The sequence below is a fragment of the Puma concolor genome, chromosome D4 (genome assembly GCF_028749965.1).
Source record: "Puma concolor isolate L17-30 chromosome D4, mPumCon1.1.hap2, whole genome shotgun sequence".
NCBI classification, from domain to species: domain Eukaryota; kingdom Metazoa; phylum Chordata; class Mammalia; order Carnivora; family Felidae; genus Puma; species Puma concolor.
The window spans coordinates 61,239,817-61,256,870 of record NC_141679.1 but is presented as its reverse complement, the minus strand read 5'-3'; the positions used below and the strand labels follow the sequence as shown (position 1 = coordinate 61,256,870).

General features: G+C 48.8%; 1 protein-coding gene across 1 annotated transcript in view; it reads left to right on the top strand.

The window, feature by feature from the left end:
* Nucleotides 1–17,054, top strand: part of CORO2A (coronin 2A) — a 53,680-nt gene that overhangs the window by 16,535 nt on the left and 20,091 nt on the right. Inside the window, exon 2 of the mRNA XM_086683572.1 lies at nt 11,133–11,333. Within this exon, the coding sequence (XP_086539698.1) occupies nt 11,133–11,333 (201 nt within the window). The remainder of the gene's footprint in view (nt 1–11,132; nt 11,334–17,054) is intronic.

Here is a 17,054-nt window from a genome sequence, read left to right as displayed (position 1 = left end):
TGAGCTGAAACCAAGAGTCGGACGCTTCACTGACTGAGCCACCCAGGCGCCTCCTCCCGAGTCTCAGAACCATCACCCTCTTCCTCTTCACCGTGTTCCATAGCCCCTCCAGCCAACTGGAGCCGGGCGGGAAATAAAACCCACTTCACACACTTATTTCTTCCTTAGACACAAGCCCAAAGTGGAGGAAAGAAAATACTTTCTCCAGCCAAACATTCTAACTACCTAATAGGAGGAGCTAAATACACAGCACCTCTCACCTCACCACACCCCTGGTTACAAACTTTGACATCCTCCCGTGGTCTCAAGGGCCAAGTCCTTGAGCCGGTATTCAGAGCCCTTGCTGGCACCTTGCTGGCCTGGCCCTCACTGCTCCCTTGCGCTTGCCCAGACCCCGGCCAGACTCCACCTTTGTGGTTCCCACGCCACGCACCCCCTTCCACCTGGAATGCCCTCCCTTCACTCTGGACTCAGCTCCCTCTACTCAGCATTTGAGACTGGGCTCAAACAGACCTGCCCAGAGGCCGTTCACCGACTCCTGGGATTTCCACCTCCTTGCTGCAGCCTGCTCAGTCCCATTCACCCTGAACTGTGCTCGCTGGTTGCATGTCGGCCTCTCCCATCAACCTCAGCCCTGAGGGGCAGAAGCCCCTGCCAGGGTTATCCTTGCCTTGTCCCACACAGTGCCCAGCACAGGTCAGGCTTCGGGAGGGCCCCAGTAATGCAGGTTGAAGTCACCCTTCAGGCCCCCGGTCCCTGCCACAGGGCAGGTGGGAGCTGACTGGTGGGCCAGAGGCGAGGGCCAGTGACAATAGAATTCAGGACCCCTGGCAGGTGCCATTTCAGAACTTGGACTGTAGGGCTTCTGCTCACTGTGGAACCCTGAGCCAGGCACTCTCCCTGTCTGGGCCTCAGTGTCCCTCTCTGTCCAAAGACAAATTCAGAAGCTTTGCTGGGGAATGGATGGTGAGGAGGAAGTAGAGACTCCAGATTTTCAACCTCCTGAAGGTGGGTTTAGAAAGTCCCCAGTGACCCTTGTCCCTTGAAACTCTCAGATAAGGAGATTGTGGGGCAATAAATCTGCATGGAGTTTTGGTCTGGGCCTGATTTGGGGGAATAAATAGGAAGAAGCTGTGTTCTTTGTCTCCAGAGGAGCCAGGCAAGAAGGGTACGAGGCTGAAACTAAGGACTGGGACAGCTGATAGGCCCTAGCTGATAGGTGACAGCTCTGTCACCCTCACAGTCCTGGGCTTTGGTGTGTGTGGACTGGAGAGCCCTCAGTAGACGGTCCTCACAGACAGGCAAGGTAGGAATATTACCTGCCTGAGAAAACAAAACCCGAGAGGGGATGAGATCTGCTCAAGGTCATGGAGTAAATTGACATCAGAATCAAGACTCTCCAACCTGACCAGCATGCCTGCTATGAAAGTGACAGGCCCAGCCCCCTCCCCCAAATGCCCAGAGGGGGTTCAGGAGAGGCTGGTAGCATAAGTGGAAGCTGGCCCAGGAGCCAGGTCGGTCTCCCCCTGGGTGCCTGCTTGTGGAATCTGACCTGAGTGTGGGCAAAGCAGAGGGGAAGACCCTTCGGACTTGGGGGTCTGATGGGTGAGTGGCTGGATGAATGCATGGAGAAAAGTAGGAAGAAACACAGGCAGCAGGACCAGAGAACGGAAGAGGGCAACCATAGCCGAGCTCTTAACTTGGTACTAGACGTTTGCAAGATAGTTTGCAGCCATTATCTCATTTAATCCTTGGCAAGACTCTGTGAGGTAGATATTAGGGTACCCTTTTACAGATGTGGATGCTGAGGCCCAGAGACAAGTGGAGGTCCAGGATTTCAACCTGATTCTTCTCTTTTCCTGCCCTGGGCAGCCTCACAGGAGAGAGAGCGCTCCTCCCTGGTGGTGGTACTATTTGAACTGGGCCCAGGAAGTGGGAGTGACAGGAAGGGCATCCTAGGAGCCCAGCTAAGTGCCAACCATGCGCTTACCTGGGCTGATTAAGTTCGAGGCAACCTGGGCTGATTAAGTTCGAGGCAGAGCGAAGGGGGCGTGATCAAAGGTGGCATGTCTGGGAAAACACTATGCTTTGAGGGGAAAGCAGATAAACCAGTTTGGCTAAAGGGTGAGTCTGTGGAGATGAGGAGAAGCAAGCAGATGTGGAGATGAGGGGGGGCAGTGAAGGCAGAATGTGGGGCCCCACAACCCTAGTCCAGCAGAGAGCTTTCTCCTAAGGACAGAGAGGACCTAAGGTGGGCCTTAAGGGAAATGACAGTGTCAGAGTGAGGGCAGGAAAGGAGCCCTGGGCTGGGCTGGGGGAGAAATGGAGTCGCCCAGAGAAAAGGCTGCCCATGCTTTGCAAGGCTTGAGGGAGGGGGAGAACAGCTGGGGGCTGTGGGGCAGGGGAGGTGAGGCCATCTCAGGAGGTGGCCTGCCTCTCTTCGGTGCCAGGGACCTGGCTCTGGGGAGTGTCAGCTGTCAGGAGGAGGGGCTTCTTCAGGCCTAATCTTATCAGGAGGAGAGAGGCATTTTCTTGGTTCTCTCTCTGACTCAATCTGTATTTCCTGGGGCCTGCGGGGAGCCATCCATGCTGGACCAGAAGGACCGGAGACCTGGAGGAAGGGAGATGGGAGCAGAGGAGGGTATGCATGGCAGAGAAAACATGGAGATAGGACTGTTTTTACTTCTAGCTGCAGGAACCCCTGCCTTCACTGCTGAAACGACCCCGGAGGAAGTCTGGTGGGGGGTTGCCCTGAAGCAGTGTCCCCAGTATCCTCTGTGGCCTATGTTAATGGAGAGAACCAAGGGCTGCCCCTGTCTTCCCTTCCACCCCCACCGAGAGCCTCCCCCCCCTCCCCCAGCGGCCACCTCAGCATGCGGCTGAGCTAGGTGGCTGGTTTCCACCCCAAGAGTCCTGCCACAGAGACGCACACATACACTCGTCGGGTTCTTCTTGACTAAGATGGATTATTGGTTAGCTTTTCATGGGTGCTTGTCTGTTCCCTCCATCAACGTGGTGAGCCCTGGGGATGAGAACTCTATGCCTCGCGTCTGTTTTGCACTTTCTGGTTTGGGATTTTTACTTAGATCCCCCAAATGTTGGGCCTTCAACACGTACCTATCATATACTAAATCAAATCTTAGTGTCCTGTAAACATTGGGACCACAACAGTATTTTTTTCTTAATGTTTATTTATTCATTTTTTAGAGAGGTGGGGGAAGGGAGAGAGAGAGGGCTCCAGGCTCTGTGCTGTCAGCACAGAGTCCTATGCGGGGCTCAGACCCATGAACTGCGAGATCATGACCTGAGCTGAAGTCGGACGCTCAATTGACTGAGCCACCCAGGCACCCAAAGGGACCACAACAGTCTTAACAGCAAACGTGTAGAGCACTAAGTACGCACCCAGCATCACTCCATGTGCTGTGTGGATTCTCTCATTTAATCATCTGGACAGCCCTGTGAAAGAGTGTGGATCCAGGACTAAACAGCTTGGCTTCAAATTCCAGCTCAGCCGCCTGCTAGCTGTGTGATTTTGGACAAGTTGCTTTGCCTCTCTGAGCCCCCAGTTGTCTCATCTGTAAAAATGGGGGGATAATAGTACTTGCCATGAGGATTAAGTTAGTACATAGAACATACTTCATACATAGTAAGCAAGTAAGTTAACTATTATCTATTACTGTGCCTGATTTTACTGGTGAGGAAATAGATACATTAAGTTAGCCTGCCCAAAGTCACACAGGTGTGGTGTACATGATCTGTCAATACACTGTTAATTGAGTACCCAGTAGCCACATGTGGCTATTGAGCACTTAAAATGTTGGTAATGTGATTGAGGAGGTGCATTTTATATATTTTTTTTAGTGTTTATTTATTTTTGATAGAGAGAGCTGAGCATGAGCAGGGGAGGGGCAGAGAGAGAGAGGGAGACACAGAATCGGAAGGAGGCTCCAGGCTCTGAACTGTCAGCACAGAGCCCAATGCGGGGCTGGAACTCACGAACTGTGAGATCATGACCTGAGTGGAAGTCAGACGCTTAACCCACTGAACCACCCAGGCGCCCCTCTTTTAATCACTTTGACTTTAATTTAGAAGCCACGAGACCCCCGTGTTGGACAGAACTGGTGCAGAGGTCCCACACCCAGTGATCCGATGTAAATGATTCTCATGTGCATTTGAGGTCACAGTCCACAGCCCTGTGCTTTACCAGTCTAAGATCGTGCCATGTCCTGTCTTCCTGCTCTCAGCCATTTCCTCAAGAGGTGTAAACATGTGGAGAGCAGTGACAGAACGGCCCAGCCCTCGCTGCCCCGTCTCAATCCCAACACGGGGCCTGGCCCAGAATAAGCACTAAGCCAATAGCGAGTGGAGATTGCTGATTGAATTAAGCTAGGTTCACCTCCCTTTACAAACCTTGTATTTTTCTGCTTTGAAATGTTCTATGCTCTGGTTCAGGATGTTGGGCTCTTTAGGAAATTGGTTCTAGAGCCTTCTCTTCCACACAGCAAATTGCCAGAGTCAAGGTTATGAGTGACTTAGAATAGAATCATTGCATGTGGGACACCTGGGTGGCTCAGTTGCTTAAGCATCAGACTCTTGATCTCAGCTCAGGCCTTGCTCTCGGGGTCCATAAGTTCAAACCCCACATTGGGCTCCACACTGGACATCGAGCCTACTTAAAAAAAAAAAAAATCATCGCATGTGAATCAGATAATGGTTCTCTGGAGATCTCTGTGGTTGGTGGGGGGTGGAGGGTGACCAACTTGTCCCCATTTGCCTGGGACTTTCCTTATTTTAGCACTGAAAGTCCTACATTGGGAATATGCCCCTGTCCCATACCCTACACCTTAGGCAAACCAGGACAGGGGGTCCCCCAAGTTCTGTGGAGAGCAACAAGGCCTCTTCTTGCTCTGAAGAAAGGGAGGAAAACTAAGCCTGCAAAGTGAGACCCTGAGGCTCCACGTCCCTGCGTCCCAACCTTTCACTGCAGACCCTTTTACTGGCCTGTGGAAGACGAAAATAGACACTTTGTGCCAAGGAGTGACAAGTACAACAGGGCGTGGCCTCAGACAAGCAGAAATGACTGTGGATAAAATTCTCACTAGCAGGAAGTCGCCAAGACCTGTGGTTTCTTCTTTCTGCCTGGTGGGAAGGACGCCTCCAGGTGAATGGCTGGTTAAGCAGAGACCTATGTCAGCCACAGGGGCCTTGACCTCAGCTGGGCCTTGTTTCCGGAACCAGATATCCCACTTCTGGGGTGGGTCACAGGCCCTGATAAGGATTCAGGACAAAAGAGAATGGTTTCCAGGCAAGTTTGGAGCCAAGGTCAGGATCAGGACAAGCCCTATGGATGGGTAGTAGTTGGTCAAAGATTGGAGTCAAGATGAGGGACCCGCCCATAATCAGCTGTGTGTTGTGTTAACTCTTGGTCTTTATAGATCACCTTCAAATAGAGTGTTCTTTACTCTTACAGTAATCTTTTCAGTTTTTAAACCTAAGAAACTGTGGTTCTAATTCCCCTCTATTAACTGCACTGATACAAATATGGTGGTTTAGACCTTCTCCCAAGGCAATATGGGGGCAGCTCACTGGCCACAAGGTCAGGTTTTAAGAGAAAGAAAGTAAAACTCCAAATATTAGATGTGGAACCCCAAACTTACAAAGGGACAAGGGTAGCCAGCAGCACCAGGCTCCTACCCACCTCCGATGGCTAAAACCAAATTAGATAATTTCATTCTTTCCCTGAGGCCAGGAACAGACAATTAGTGAATAATCTATTATGCTGGTTCGTACCACACCCAATTTGGGTTTGGTTTCATTCACCCTGCAGCTTACCCTCGTCCTGTAATGTTGCAGGGCTGGGCTGCGAAGACAGGCCTTTGGGGGCAGGCGGGACAGTCTCTGTCTGTGTGTGTCTCTCCATCTTTCTCTACATGTCGGAGAGGAGCATGTGGCAGGAAGAGGGACCCCTGGGTCAAGCCTCGGCTTCTGCTTCCCGCCTCCACTGCCCCTATTAATATGATCTTGGTCAAATCGCTTCCCTGGCACCTCACTTTTGCCCTCATCAAATGAAACAACTATCTCCACTCACCTGCAGGAGAGCTGGAAGGGATGGGGCAGGGAGCAAGCCATTCCACTGTCAGGCATTAAGAAGTAAACTCAGTAGGATGTTAAACCCAGAGATGACTAAATCTTTTTTAGTAGTGGGGGCAGGGAATTCGGAGTCCACAAAGCCTAATCCCATGGCTAAACACGCATGGGATAGCAGCAGCAGTGGAAGTGATGCCACCCCTGCTTTGTGCCCCAGCGGGCTGGCCCGCCACACCTAAGAAGGCATGCTGCGACTTTGATGTGGGCCCAGCCTGGCACCAGGCAGGATGGGACTGGTGGCATGGGATAAATCTGGCCCAGATCAGCCGTTCTGGCCCAGCCCATGGGTGAGGGCCCTTGCAGTGCTGAGGGCCCGCTACAGGCTGCATTTCCAGGCAAGTGCCTGCTTGTGGGGGAAATGAGCAGGGGAAACTCTCGCTCTCTGAATTGCTGAGTCCTTAGATTCACGCATGCACAGATACACACATCCAGGCACAGATGCAATTGAATACCCAAAGAGACGCACACATGCATGCACAGGAGTACGCGGGCACATAGGATGAGAGCAGTGCTCATGCACAGACATGCACACCCAGCGCATACACCTTTGCACAAAGTTCACCCACATATATGTGTGCACATGCCCATCCCGTGGGCACAGAGAGAGAGATGGCCTGCCTGGTTTGGCCCCATCCCCCACTTCTCTAAGTTTCCTTCCATGACAACAGATCTGGAAGAAACTTGGCTGTGGAGATAAGGTGCTGGGCGGGGTAGGGCGGGGTAGAGTGGGGAGAGGTGTTGGGGGCAGAGGGACAGAAGGTCGCTGACACAGAGTTTTAGTTTTCTGTCACTGTTTCACAGCCGCTGGCTTCATCAATGGAGGCAAACAGCCCTCTTTTCAAAAGGTGTCCACGTAGCTTCCTGAGCCATGTTTTAATTAGTTAGTTGTTTTTTTTTTTTTTTTTTAATTTTGGTGGGGAGGTGTGCAGAAGGAGAGAGAAAGAGAATCTTAAGTAGGTGACACGGGGCTTGAACTCATGACTGTGAGATCATAACCTGAGCCGAAATCAAGAGTCATATGCTCAACTTACTGAGCCACCCAGGCACCCCTGTTTTACTTTTCTGTAACTTGGGGGTGATAATGGTCATGATGTCTCCTCTTCTGGGCTGAGAGGAGATCCAGGGTGAATGGGTGTGAAGGAGATTTCCTCATCACGGTCGCTATCTGCAGGAACCTGGAGATGGAGGCTCTGGGGGCAGGACTGCGTCCCTGCCCCCAGCTCCACGGTTTACAAGCTGTGCACCCTTGGGTGGGTTACTTCCCTTCTCTGCCTCCACCTCCACATCTGTAATGGGGAGCAAAGTAGTACCTACCTGTTAAATTCATGCTGGGAATGGCACCTGGCACATAGCAAGCACCCAAAAACTGTGAGTTGTCATTGCCCAGGAAGTGACTGAGCTGAAGGACAGTCATTGACCATGCCTCTTGAGGCCCCCTGACCCTGACCCTGGGCTGAGAGCCATCCCTCAGGTGTGGGGCCAAGCCCCAGGCTGTGAAGGGAGGGCACCAAGAATGGCCACAGGGGCCAGGACTGATGCTAATGGTCAGTCATGTGGATTTCTGCAGCCGTGATGGACCCTCTCACCCGACAGCCCACAGCACTTGAGCCCAAAAGCTGGCTTATCTCCCCTGCTTGGTTTCTCACTGACATGTCTCCTCTTCTCTATCTCCTCTGCCCTGTTTCAGCCCAGGTGATCCTCACCTGTCACCTGTCCCACCCTTTCTTGCTCTTGGCAATCAAGACAGTCCTCCTAAAAGTGAGCTCTGCTCGATCCCCTGTTTTAATCGCCTCAGCGACTCCTCATTGCCTTCAGAGTCTGAGTTCTTTTACACGGCTCCTGAGGTGATCTGGGTCCTGCCTCCTCGCCCATCTCTTTCCCGCAGGTTCCTGTGCCCCAGCCACACTAAGCACAGGCAGCCATTTCCCAGTTTACCGTTGGTTGGGGCTGCATGGGGGCAGTGTGTTAGTCAGGACAGTAGGCTCAGCTCTGGGACAAATGGCCCCACTTTCTAACTGGTTTGCTCTGCAGGTTTATTTCTCTGTCACGCTATGACAGAGGCAGGGACTTCGTTAGGGGGAGATCCTCTGTTCCACAGGATCCCTTGGGGACCCAGGATGATGGAAGCCACATCATGCAGAACATGTGGCCTTTTCATCCCTTCAACCAAGGACAAGAGTTCTGGAGGGTCACAGGCAGGTCTTCCATGTTTCAGCCTGAAAGTGGCACACACCACTGCTGTCCCTGATCCATTGGTGCTAGAATCAGTTCCGTGACTGCCCAACAGCAAGGAGGTAGGAACGTGAAGGGAGCAATAGAATGTCTGATGAGCCCCACCATTGGCCACAGACGGGTGTCCCCTCCGCCCCACCATGGCAGCTGCTGAAGGTGAGGCAGAGTTGGGAGGCCTGGAGCTGAGCCTGCTGACGTGCCCCCCTACTTTCCTAACCCCAGCCCTGGCCCAAGGCAGTTCCTCCGCTGCCATCTAATTACCAAGACCCTAGGGACATCTCAGTCCTCGTGATTTCTTTCTGTGAGGACCCCCAGGACTCATTTCCCTCAGGACCCCCTGCAGAGAAAAGCTGTGCTGCTCCTTAGCAAGTGGTGGCTGGCTAAATCCCTTTGTGATTCTGTTTCCCTTATCGAATTGGCCACTAGGAAGCTTGGAGCCGAGTCTGAAGTGCACCTGCACTGTGTGGAGGACCTGGTAACACATGTTCAGTAGCTTAACTACCTCCAAATATCAGGCGATCTCTGTGTCCCTGCATTTTCCCTTGTCCCCATTTCCTTGCCAAGGCTTTTCCATTTGCTCCTATCTTGTGTGCTTTCCATTTCTATACAGCTTCTTACACCCTTTCTGGGATCAGATGGACATTAATTAGTTTGTCCCTGCATTCTGTGCTGCTTCCTGTAGCTCTGGCAAATGCAGCTCCTAAAAGGAAAGTTAAAATGTCTGAGCTTCACAGGACAGACCTGTCCCGTGAGGCTGATGGGCTTCCCTGTAAAGAGTTTGGCTCACGGGTCAGACCCCTGATCACCATGACCTCTTGAGGTCAACAGTCTAATCTTGTGCCTTTGAACTGAACACAGAGCAAGTGCCTTCTTTGGTCCTGACCCTGTGGGTGCCCAGCACACACATGCCTGCCCTTGGGAAGTTCCTAGGGCCCGGGGTGGACAGAGCTCTGGGCTGGGCACTCCTGGAGCAGAGCACCAGGCCTTTCTCTGAGGAGCCTGCAAGCAGCAGAGGAGATGAGACCTGACACCAGACTCAGGAATCAGAGCCAAGAGTGTCAAGAGCCTGAGGGCAGCAAGGAGACATGGCAGGTTGGGGTGAGAGAGAGGAGAGGAGAACCAGAGATCTGCTACTTGTGGTGTCGTGGAAGACTCCAGAGGAGGACGTGGGAGCTGGAGAAGGGAAGGTGGAGATGGGGAGATGGGGAGACAGGGGATACGGGGTGGGGAAGGGCAGGCCAAGCAGAGGGGAAAGCAAGGGGGAGGGTCCAGAGGACTGGAAATGCAAAAGCAGGTTCAGGGAAGCTGGGGGTTCTTTATCTGGAAAGTACCCTTTAGAAGATGAGCAAGGAAAGTTGAATCTCGGAATATGGGGCAGGACCTCACCAGAAGGCCTTAAATGCCAGGCTGGGTTTGGCCTTGCTCCTGCAGGGCGGCAGTAAATCAGGAGCATCCAAGGGTGACCTCAGGAGGGTGGTGAGGAATACATCCAGGCTTGGTCCAGAAGGATCTCTCTGGCCTAGATGAGGAACGTGGACAAGAAGGCCCGGTGGGGTCAGAGACTGGGGTCAGGGGCTTGACCTGGGCATCAGCAGGGCTGAGAGGCCACGTGTGTCGTGTGTTTGGCCACTGATGAGGCCGAGACCCTCTTCTGCCATTCATGATCTAGCCCTGCTCACCCCTCTAGCTGTGTTCTCCTCACTCATATCATCCAGTTTACGTGTGTGTGTGTGTGTGTGTGTGTGTGTGTGTGTGTGTTTAACATCACCTTGCTAATCTTACTAAACCACATGTAGTTTCCCAAACATTCCATGTTTGCTTCTGTCTCTGGGCCTTTGCTTAGGCTGTTCCATCTGCCGGGGATATCTTCCCCCCACCTTACCACTGTCCTGTCAACATAGCCAACTCTTCCTCATCCTTCAAATCACAGCTCACATGTCACTTCCCCCGGGAAGCCTTCCCTGACTGCCATGTACAAATCTCCATTATTGCCTAGAGTACACTGGGTCCCAGTGGCCCGGACTCCTGTAGTGGCCTCGCTCACAGGATTCTTCACTCCTGTAAGGATGGGCTCATGCTTATTCTCTCCAACCCCCAGTGCCAGGCACGGGGCCCAGTCGTCCAGTGGTGCTCAGTAGACAGAGTGAACAAATACAGGGCTGGATGAGGATCTGGAGAAGTTCAAGATGCCTGGATGATAATATTGGGAGTAATTACTACTGTAGATCAAGGGACCTTAATGTATCATGTAATTTAGTCCTCATGACAAGTCTATGAGACAGATGATTTTGTTATCCCCATTTTACAGATGAGGAAACTGAGAACTCAGACTTAAGTCACTTGCTCGCCCAGCTGGTAAGTGGCAGAGCTGGGATTGGAGCCCAGGCAGGCTGGCTCCAGAGGACACAATGTGACCCACTTAGCTGGGCTGAGTGGCGTGGCACGGCTGGGGTACCTGCTGAGATGGTGGAGATGGGGGGAAGGTGGTGAGTTCTGTCTCTTGCGTTTCTGCCTTTTGTTCTTACGCTTGAAGAAATGACAAGCAAACAGGCCAGCAATAACCATACACCGTCTCACCAGATCCACAGAAGTAGCCACAATAACAGTCGGTTCGTTTGGTTGCCTTTCATAGCACATTGTCCACCCAGAACTGACCACTGTGCTGGTCGTGCCCGCTGAAGGTGAGCTCCCTGAGTGTCCCACCATCAGGGCAGCGAGCCTCATGCCACTTTTGTCCTGTTTGTCTCCCGCAGATGTCATGGCATCCCCAGTACCGGAGCTCCAAGTTCCGCCACGTCTTTGGCAAACCAGCCAGCAAGGAGAATTGCTACGACTCGGTGCCCATCACCCACAGCGTCCACGACAATCACTTCTGCGCCGTGAACCCCCGTTTCATTGCAGTCGTGACCGAGTGCGCTGGTGGGGGAGCCTTCCTCGTCATTCCCTTGAGCCAGGTAAGGCTGCCTGCTAAGCCCCAGGTCCAAGCAGCCCTCTGGAGGCTGTACAGACAGAGGGGAAGTAGAAAGAGCCTGGGTTCTGGTCTCTTATGTGGATTCGAATCCTAACCCTGCTTATTACCAGCCATGTGACCTTGAGTCGTTTCACTTCCTTGAGCTTTGGTTTCCTCATTGAGAAAAGAAAATACCTATCCTGGGATTTCAGCTTCTAGCTGAAGCTACCTAGCTAGCTTCTAGCTACTCCTAGGACTACTCCCTCACTGCGAAATGATTCACTCCTGAATAAAATGTAATTTGTGATGCATTGCTGGGCTCACAAGATGTTGGGGAAATCTCCAAGGCCACTTCCCCTCCCCAGCAAAAAGAAACAAATCTTGAGCCAAAAAATCTAACTGGGAGAGGTAAGCAGTAAGCAAACAGAAAGAACAAGCTTGTCCTGCCGGCACATGTTAACAGTATAGGTTAGACCATATGCAATTGCTGATACTTAATAGTTTTTTAACCCAGAAGTGGTAATTTTGTATAGCTTAACTTAATAGCAGACCTTGTCAGGATACCGAGCCTGAATCTTCTTAAGGCTGAACCTGCAGAAGAGCTAGAGAGATCCCGGTTGGTAGTGCCTCTGGCTCACAGCAGAGGCAGATAGGAAGTTTCTCCAGAGGAAGGCATCCCCGATGTGGACAGGACTCCTACAGAGTCAGATCAGGGAAATTTGTAATCTGAGATCACCAAGCATGTGAGCCACCACGAGGAAGAGTCAGCACAACAAACTACAGACTTAGACCCCCCCCCCCCACAAAGGACTTCAGAAATTAAAGTCATAAATACAAAATGGAATCTCATAGACCAGGTTTTCTGATCCCAACGGAATTGAATTAGAAATCGACATCGAACGATACATTTTCAACTCCCATCCACTAGTATCTCACCAGGAGACCACAATGAGATACCACCACAACCACAGAATTGGCAAAGATGTAGAAATCTAACAATAGGAAGTTGTGGCAAGGACATGGAACAGTGTAAACTCTCAGACACTTCTGGTGACAGTGTCAACTGTCACACGTGGTTTTTTGGGGGTTTTTTTGGTGTGTTTTTTTGGTTTTTTGTCACATGTGTTTTGAAGCAAAACGTGACAGCTTCTAGTAAAGAGGAAAATACACATACGTTCTGACCCAGAGATTCCACTCCTTGGTATATCCCATGCAATGTGTTTACGTGCATCAGGACGCAAATACAAGAATGTGCATAGGAGTGTTGTTAATATTATCACAAAACTGCAAAAACTCAAATGTCCAATAATTGAATAAATAAATGATAATATCTCCATAATAGGGAATCTGCACAGTCATGAAAAGGAACAAAGTATACATACATACGTACCACAACATGGATGAATCTTAATGACAATTTTGAGGAAAAGAAACCAACAAATTACAAACGATCTCACTCTCTTTACCTAAAGATAGGTACAGACTAAATTAAATTCTACCTGAAGGGATGTATTAGTAAGTAGAACAATTTTCAGGAAGAGCAAGCAAAGGACTGTCATGAAATCCAGGACGATTATCACTCCCTGAGGGAGGGAAGTAGTTATGACTGGAGAATATCCATGGAAGGGGGGCGTCTTCTTTGTGTGGTGATAGTTCATGTCTTAACCTGAGAAGATGGCAGATGTATGGGTAATTTATTTTCCAGCAATTCATTAAGCTGAACACTTGCATTTCATGCCTTTTTTTATATGCTATATTTTATACAAACACGTACATAAGGATGATACGATGTTCATGTGGTTTTACAGGCAGTTTCTATATAACTTCCAAGGAACTGATTATTCCAATATTTTGCAAACACATCTAGAGAGAAGAAAAAGAGGGACTTCTCCCGTCCTTGTTCTATGAGCCAATGTAACTTTGATTCCAAAACCAGATAAGGAGAAAACAAGAAAGGAAAATGACAGTGCAGTCTCACTCAAGATGTATGCAGAATGGCTAGCAAACAAAGTCCAGCAGTGAATTTAAAAAAGGATGCATTCTAACCAAGCTGGATTTATTCCAGAAACTAAGGACAGTTTAATATTAATAAATCTAGAAATGTAAATCATTACATTAACAAATGAAGGGAGAAAGCCATACAGTCATCTCCATAAATGCAGAAAAATCATTTGATAAAGCTCAGTACCCATTCATGATATAAATTCTTAGCAAATTGGGAAAAGAGCATTTCACTAACATAAACAGAATTTTTAAAAACTTTTATTTAGATTCACCCGTTGCTAACATTCTGCCAGGGTTACTTTTTATCTCTTTTATATCTTCCTCTCCATATGTGTATGTATAGAAATTTTATGTCTGGACCAGTTGGGGTCTGGTCCCCCAACTCAGGACCCTTCATTGTATTTTGTCATGTGTCTTAGTCTACTTCGTTTCATGATACTAACATTTTTAAGCAGGTAAAGGACAGCTATTTTGTAGAATATTTTAAAATTTGGATTTTTGAAATTGTTTTCTCATGATTAGATTTATATTATACATTTTGGGTAAGAATATTAAACAAATGGTGTTGAATCCTCAGTTCATATGTCTTGTGACACATGTTGTCAGTTTGTCCCATTATTGGTGGTATCAGTGATATTCAATCTCTTTGTTAACATGATGCAAACATTCATAAAGATGGAATGTTAGAAACATCCCTTTAAAATCAGCAGTGAGGTAAAGGTCCTGGCCTGCACAGTAAAGCTGAAAAATAAGTTAAGGTAGAAGGATTGAAATGGAAGACATAAAATCACTCTTCTTTATAGGTATGATTGCCTACATAGAAACCCAAAAGAATATATGGTCAAATTATTAGAAAAATAATAAGGGTTTTTGGAAGGTGGCTGGATACAAAAAAATCAGAATACAAAAATGAATTGCATTTTTATATACTAAGAACACTTACAATATGTAAACATTTGCAGTGCAATAAGATTAGATATATAGGAATGAACAAACAAAAGGAGGAAAATACAGAGCATTATTGAAAAACTAGTATTAAAGATCACCTAAATAAATGGAAATGTATACCATGTTCATGAATGGCCTCTCTTTCTCCCTCTCCCAAATCTCCAAGGCATTCTTCTTTTTTGGATGTAGTCTACAGCATATTCCTTTCTTAGGATACCACACCCTGATTACTTTGAATTAGAGTTATTTGTGTTCTTCTGCTAGTACCTCCTAATGCACTTGGAATGGGGGGAGCGGAGAATGGCTACTGTGTTGACCTAAATATCACATGTGGGCATGCAGTTGGTGCTCATAAATTTTCATTGGTTGAACAAATTACCCAATGATTGTTCATCTAAATAAATAGGGAGGGTGTCGTTGGCAAAAGGAATGGCATCAGCAAAGGCATAGAGGTGGGACTGTACACGGAGTGACCAGATAATAATGCAGAGAACAGTCTGGCCAGAACAAATGAACAGTCTGTGTTGAAGGGGAGGAAGGGAAGTACCCTGGGGACCTGGATGGGGCCAGATTAGAAGGGCCTTGAATGCCAGGATGAGAAGTGTGAACTGTATTCTAGAGCCGAAATTTTTCATGCTGGGGAGGGACAAGTATAAAATGGAATTTATGGAAAGACTTAAAGGTCAGAGCTCAAAGGTCTCCTAGGGATGACCCATTTAACCACTTGTTTTTCTCAAGCTCTGGGTGCTTTTAAAAGGCTCTATCCAGGGGCACCTGGGTGGCTCAGTTGGTTAAGCATCCAACTCCTACTCAGGTCATGATCTTGTGGCTTGTGAGTTCAAGCCCCATGTCAGGCTCTGTGCTGACAGCTCAGAGCCTGGAGCCTGCTTTGGATTCTGTGTCTCCCTCTCTCTATGCCCCTTCCCCACTCACACTCTGTCTCTCTCTGTCTCTCAAAAATAAATAAACATTGAAAAAAGTTTTTTTTTAAGATTCTATCCACTAAACAGACTCTATATTAATGTGTTTTTCAGATTTTTATTACTCGGTCTTTTTCAGAAATGTCTGTTTCTTTTTTTAATGTTTTATTTATTTATTTTTGAGAGAGACAGAGACAGAGAGGGTGAGCATGCTAGTGGGGGAGGGGCAGAGAGAGAGAATCCCCAAAGAGAAAGAATCCCCAGCAGGCTCCGCACTTGTCATCACAGAGCCCAACATGGGACTCAAACCCACAAACCATGAGATCATGACCTGAGCCAAAATCAAGAGTCAGATGCTTAACTAACTGAGCCACGCACCCCCAGAACTAAATTTCTAACTCAGTGAACTACTGAGTATAAGTAGGCACTAACAACTGATTTAAGAAAATAAGTTGGTATGATGTGTTGGAGTGTTACCTGGGTGGGGAGGGTGGACCTGGTTTAGAAAGATAGGATGATCAGAGAAGGTCTTTCTGGGGAGGCAACATTTGAGCAGAGAGCCACCTGAAACTCTAGAAGTGGGGTATTCGGGCAGAGTGAATAGCAAGTGCAAAGGCCCTGGGGTGGAAATGGGTTTGGTGTGGGCTCTGGCTTTGGTGTGTTTGAGACACAAACTGGTACAGTGTCACAGGGGCAAGAGCAATGGGAGGTAAGGTCAGAGAGGGGAGCAGCGTTAGGACTGTGAAGGCCTTGGAGGCCAGGGCAGGAGTCTGCCTATTCTGAGTCCAGTGAGAAGCCACTGGAGAGTTGAAACCCACTTGTCCTGTACAGCCTGATCCTGGGTAAAATGTGTGATTCCTTTTGGCCTTTTTGAAATATCGTAAATAGCCCAAGGACACATGTTAATTGCTTTTATCACAGACTCTTAGGAATCCAAGCACAACAGGAGGTGGAAGCCACTAATTAGAGCTCACACCTGAGTGTCACAACACAGACTCTGATTCCACGGGTCAGAAGTGGAGCTGGGGAATTTGCGTTCCAACAAGCTCCAGAGTTGCCAGATAAAACACAGAATGCCCAGTTAAACTTGACTCTCTCTCTCTCTTTCTTTTTTTAGAGAGAGAGAGGGAGAAAGAGCGAGCGCGTGTGCACCCTTGCACGAGTGGGGGAGGGGCAGAGGGAGAGGGAGAGAGAGAATCTCAAGCAGGCTATGTGCCCAGTGCAGAACCCCACACAGGCCTCGATCTCACGACCTGAGCTGAAATCAAGAGTCAGCTGCTTAACTGACTGAGCCACCAGGGGCCCCCAAACTTGAATTTCAAATAAACACCGAGTAACTTTTTTTGGCTTATTTTTTTTCTTTTTGATTAAACTTTTTTGTTTTGAGATCATTGTAGATTCCACATGCAGTTTTAAGAATAACATAGAGATTCTGTGAACCCTTTACCCAGTTTCCCCCAAAGGTAACATCTTGCAAGACTAGAGTACAATATCAAAACCAAGATATTGACATAGGTACAGTCTAGATACAGAACATTGCCACCACCACAAAGATCCCTACTGTTGCTCTAGCCACTTCCCTCCACCCCCACTCTCTCTATAACCCCTGACAACCACTAATCTGTTCTCTGATTTCTTTTTTTTTTTTTTTAATGTTTATTTATTTTTGAGAGAGAAAGAGTGTGAGCAGGCGAGGGGCAGAGAAGAGAGGGAGACACAGAATCCAAAGTACGGTCCAGGCTCCAAGCTGTCAGCACAGAGCCCGACGCAGGGCTCGAACTCACGAATGGTGAGATCATGGCCTGAGCCGAAATCAGAAGTTCATGTTCTCTGTTTCTATCCTTGGGCCATTT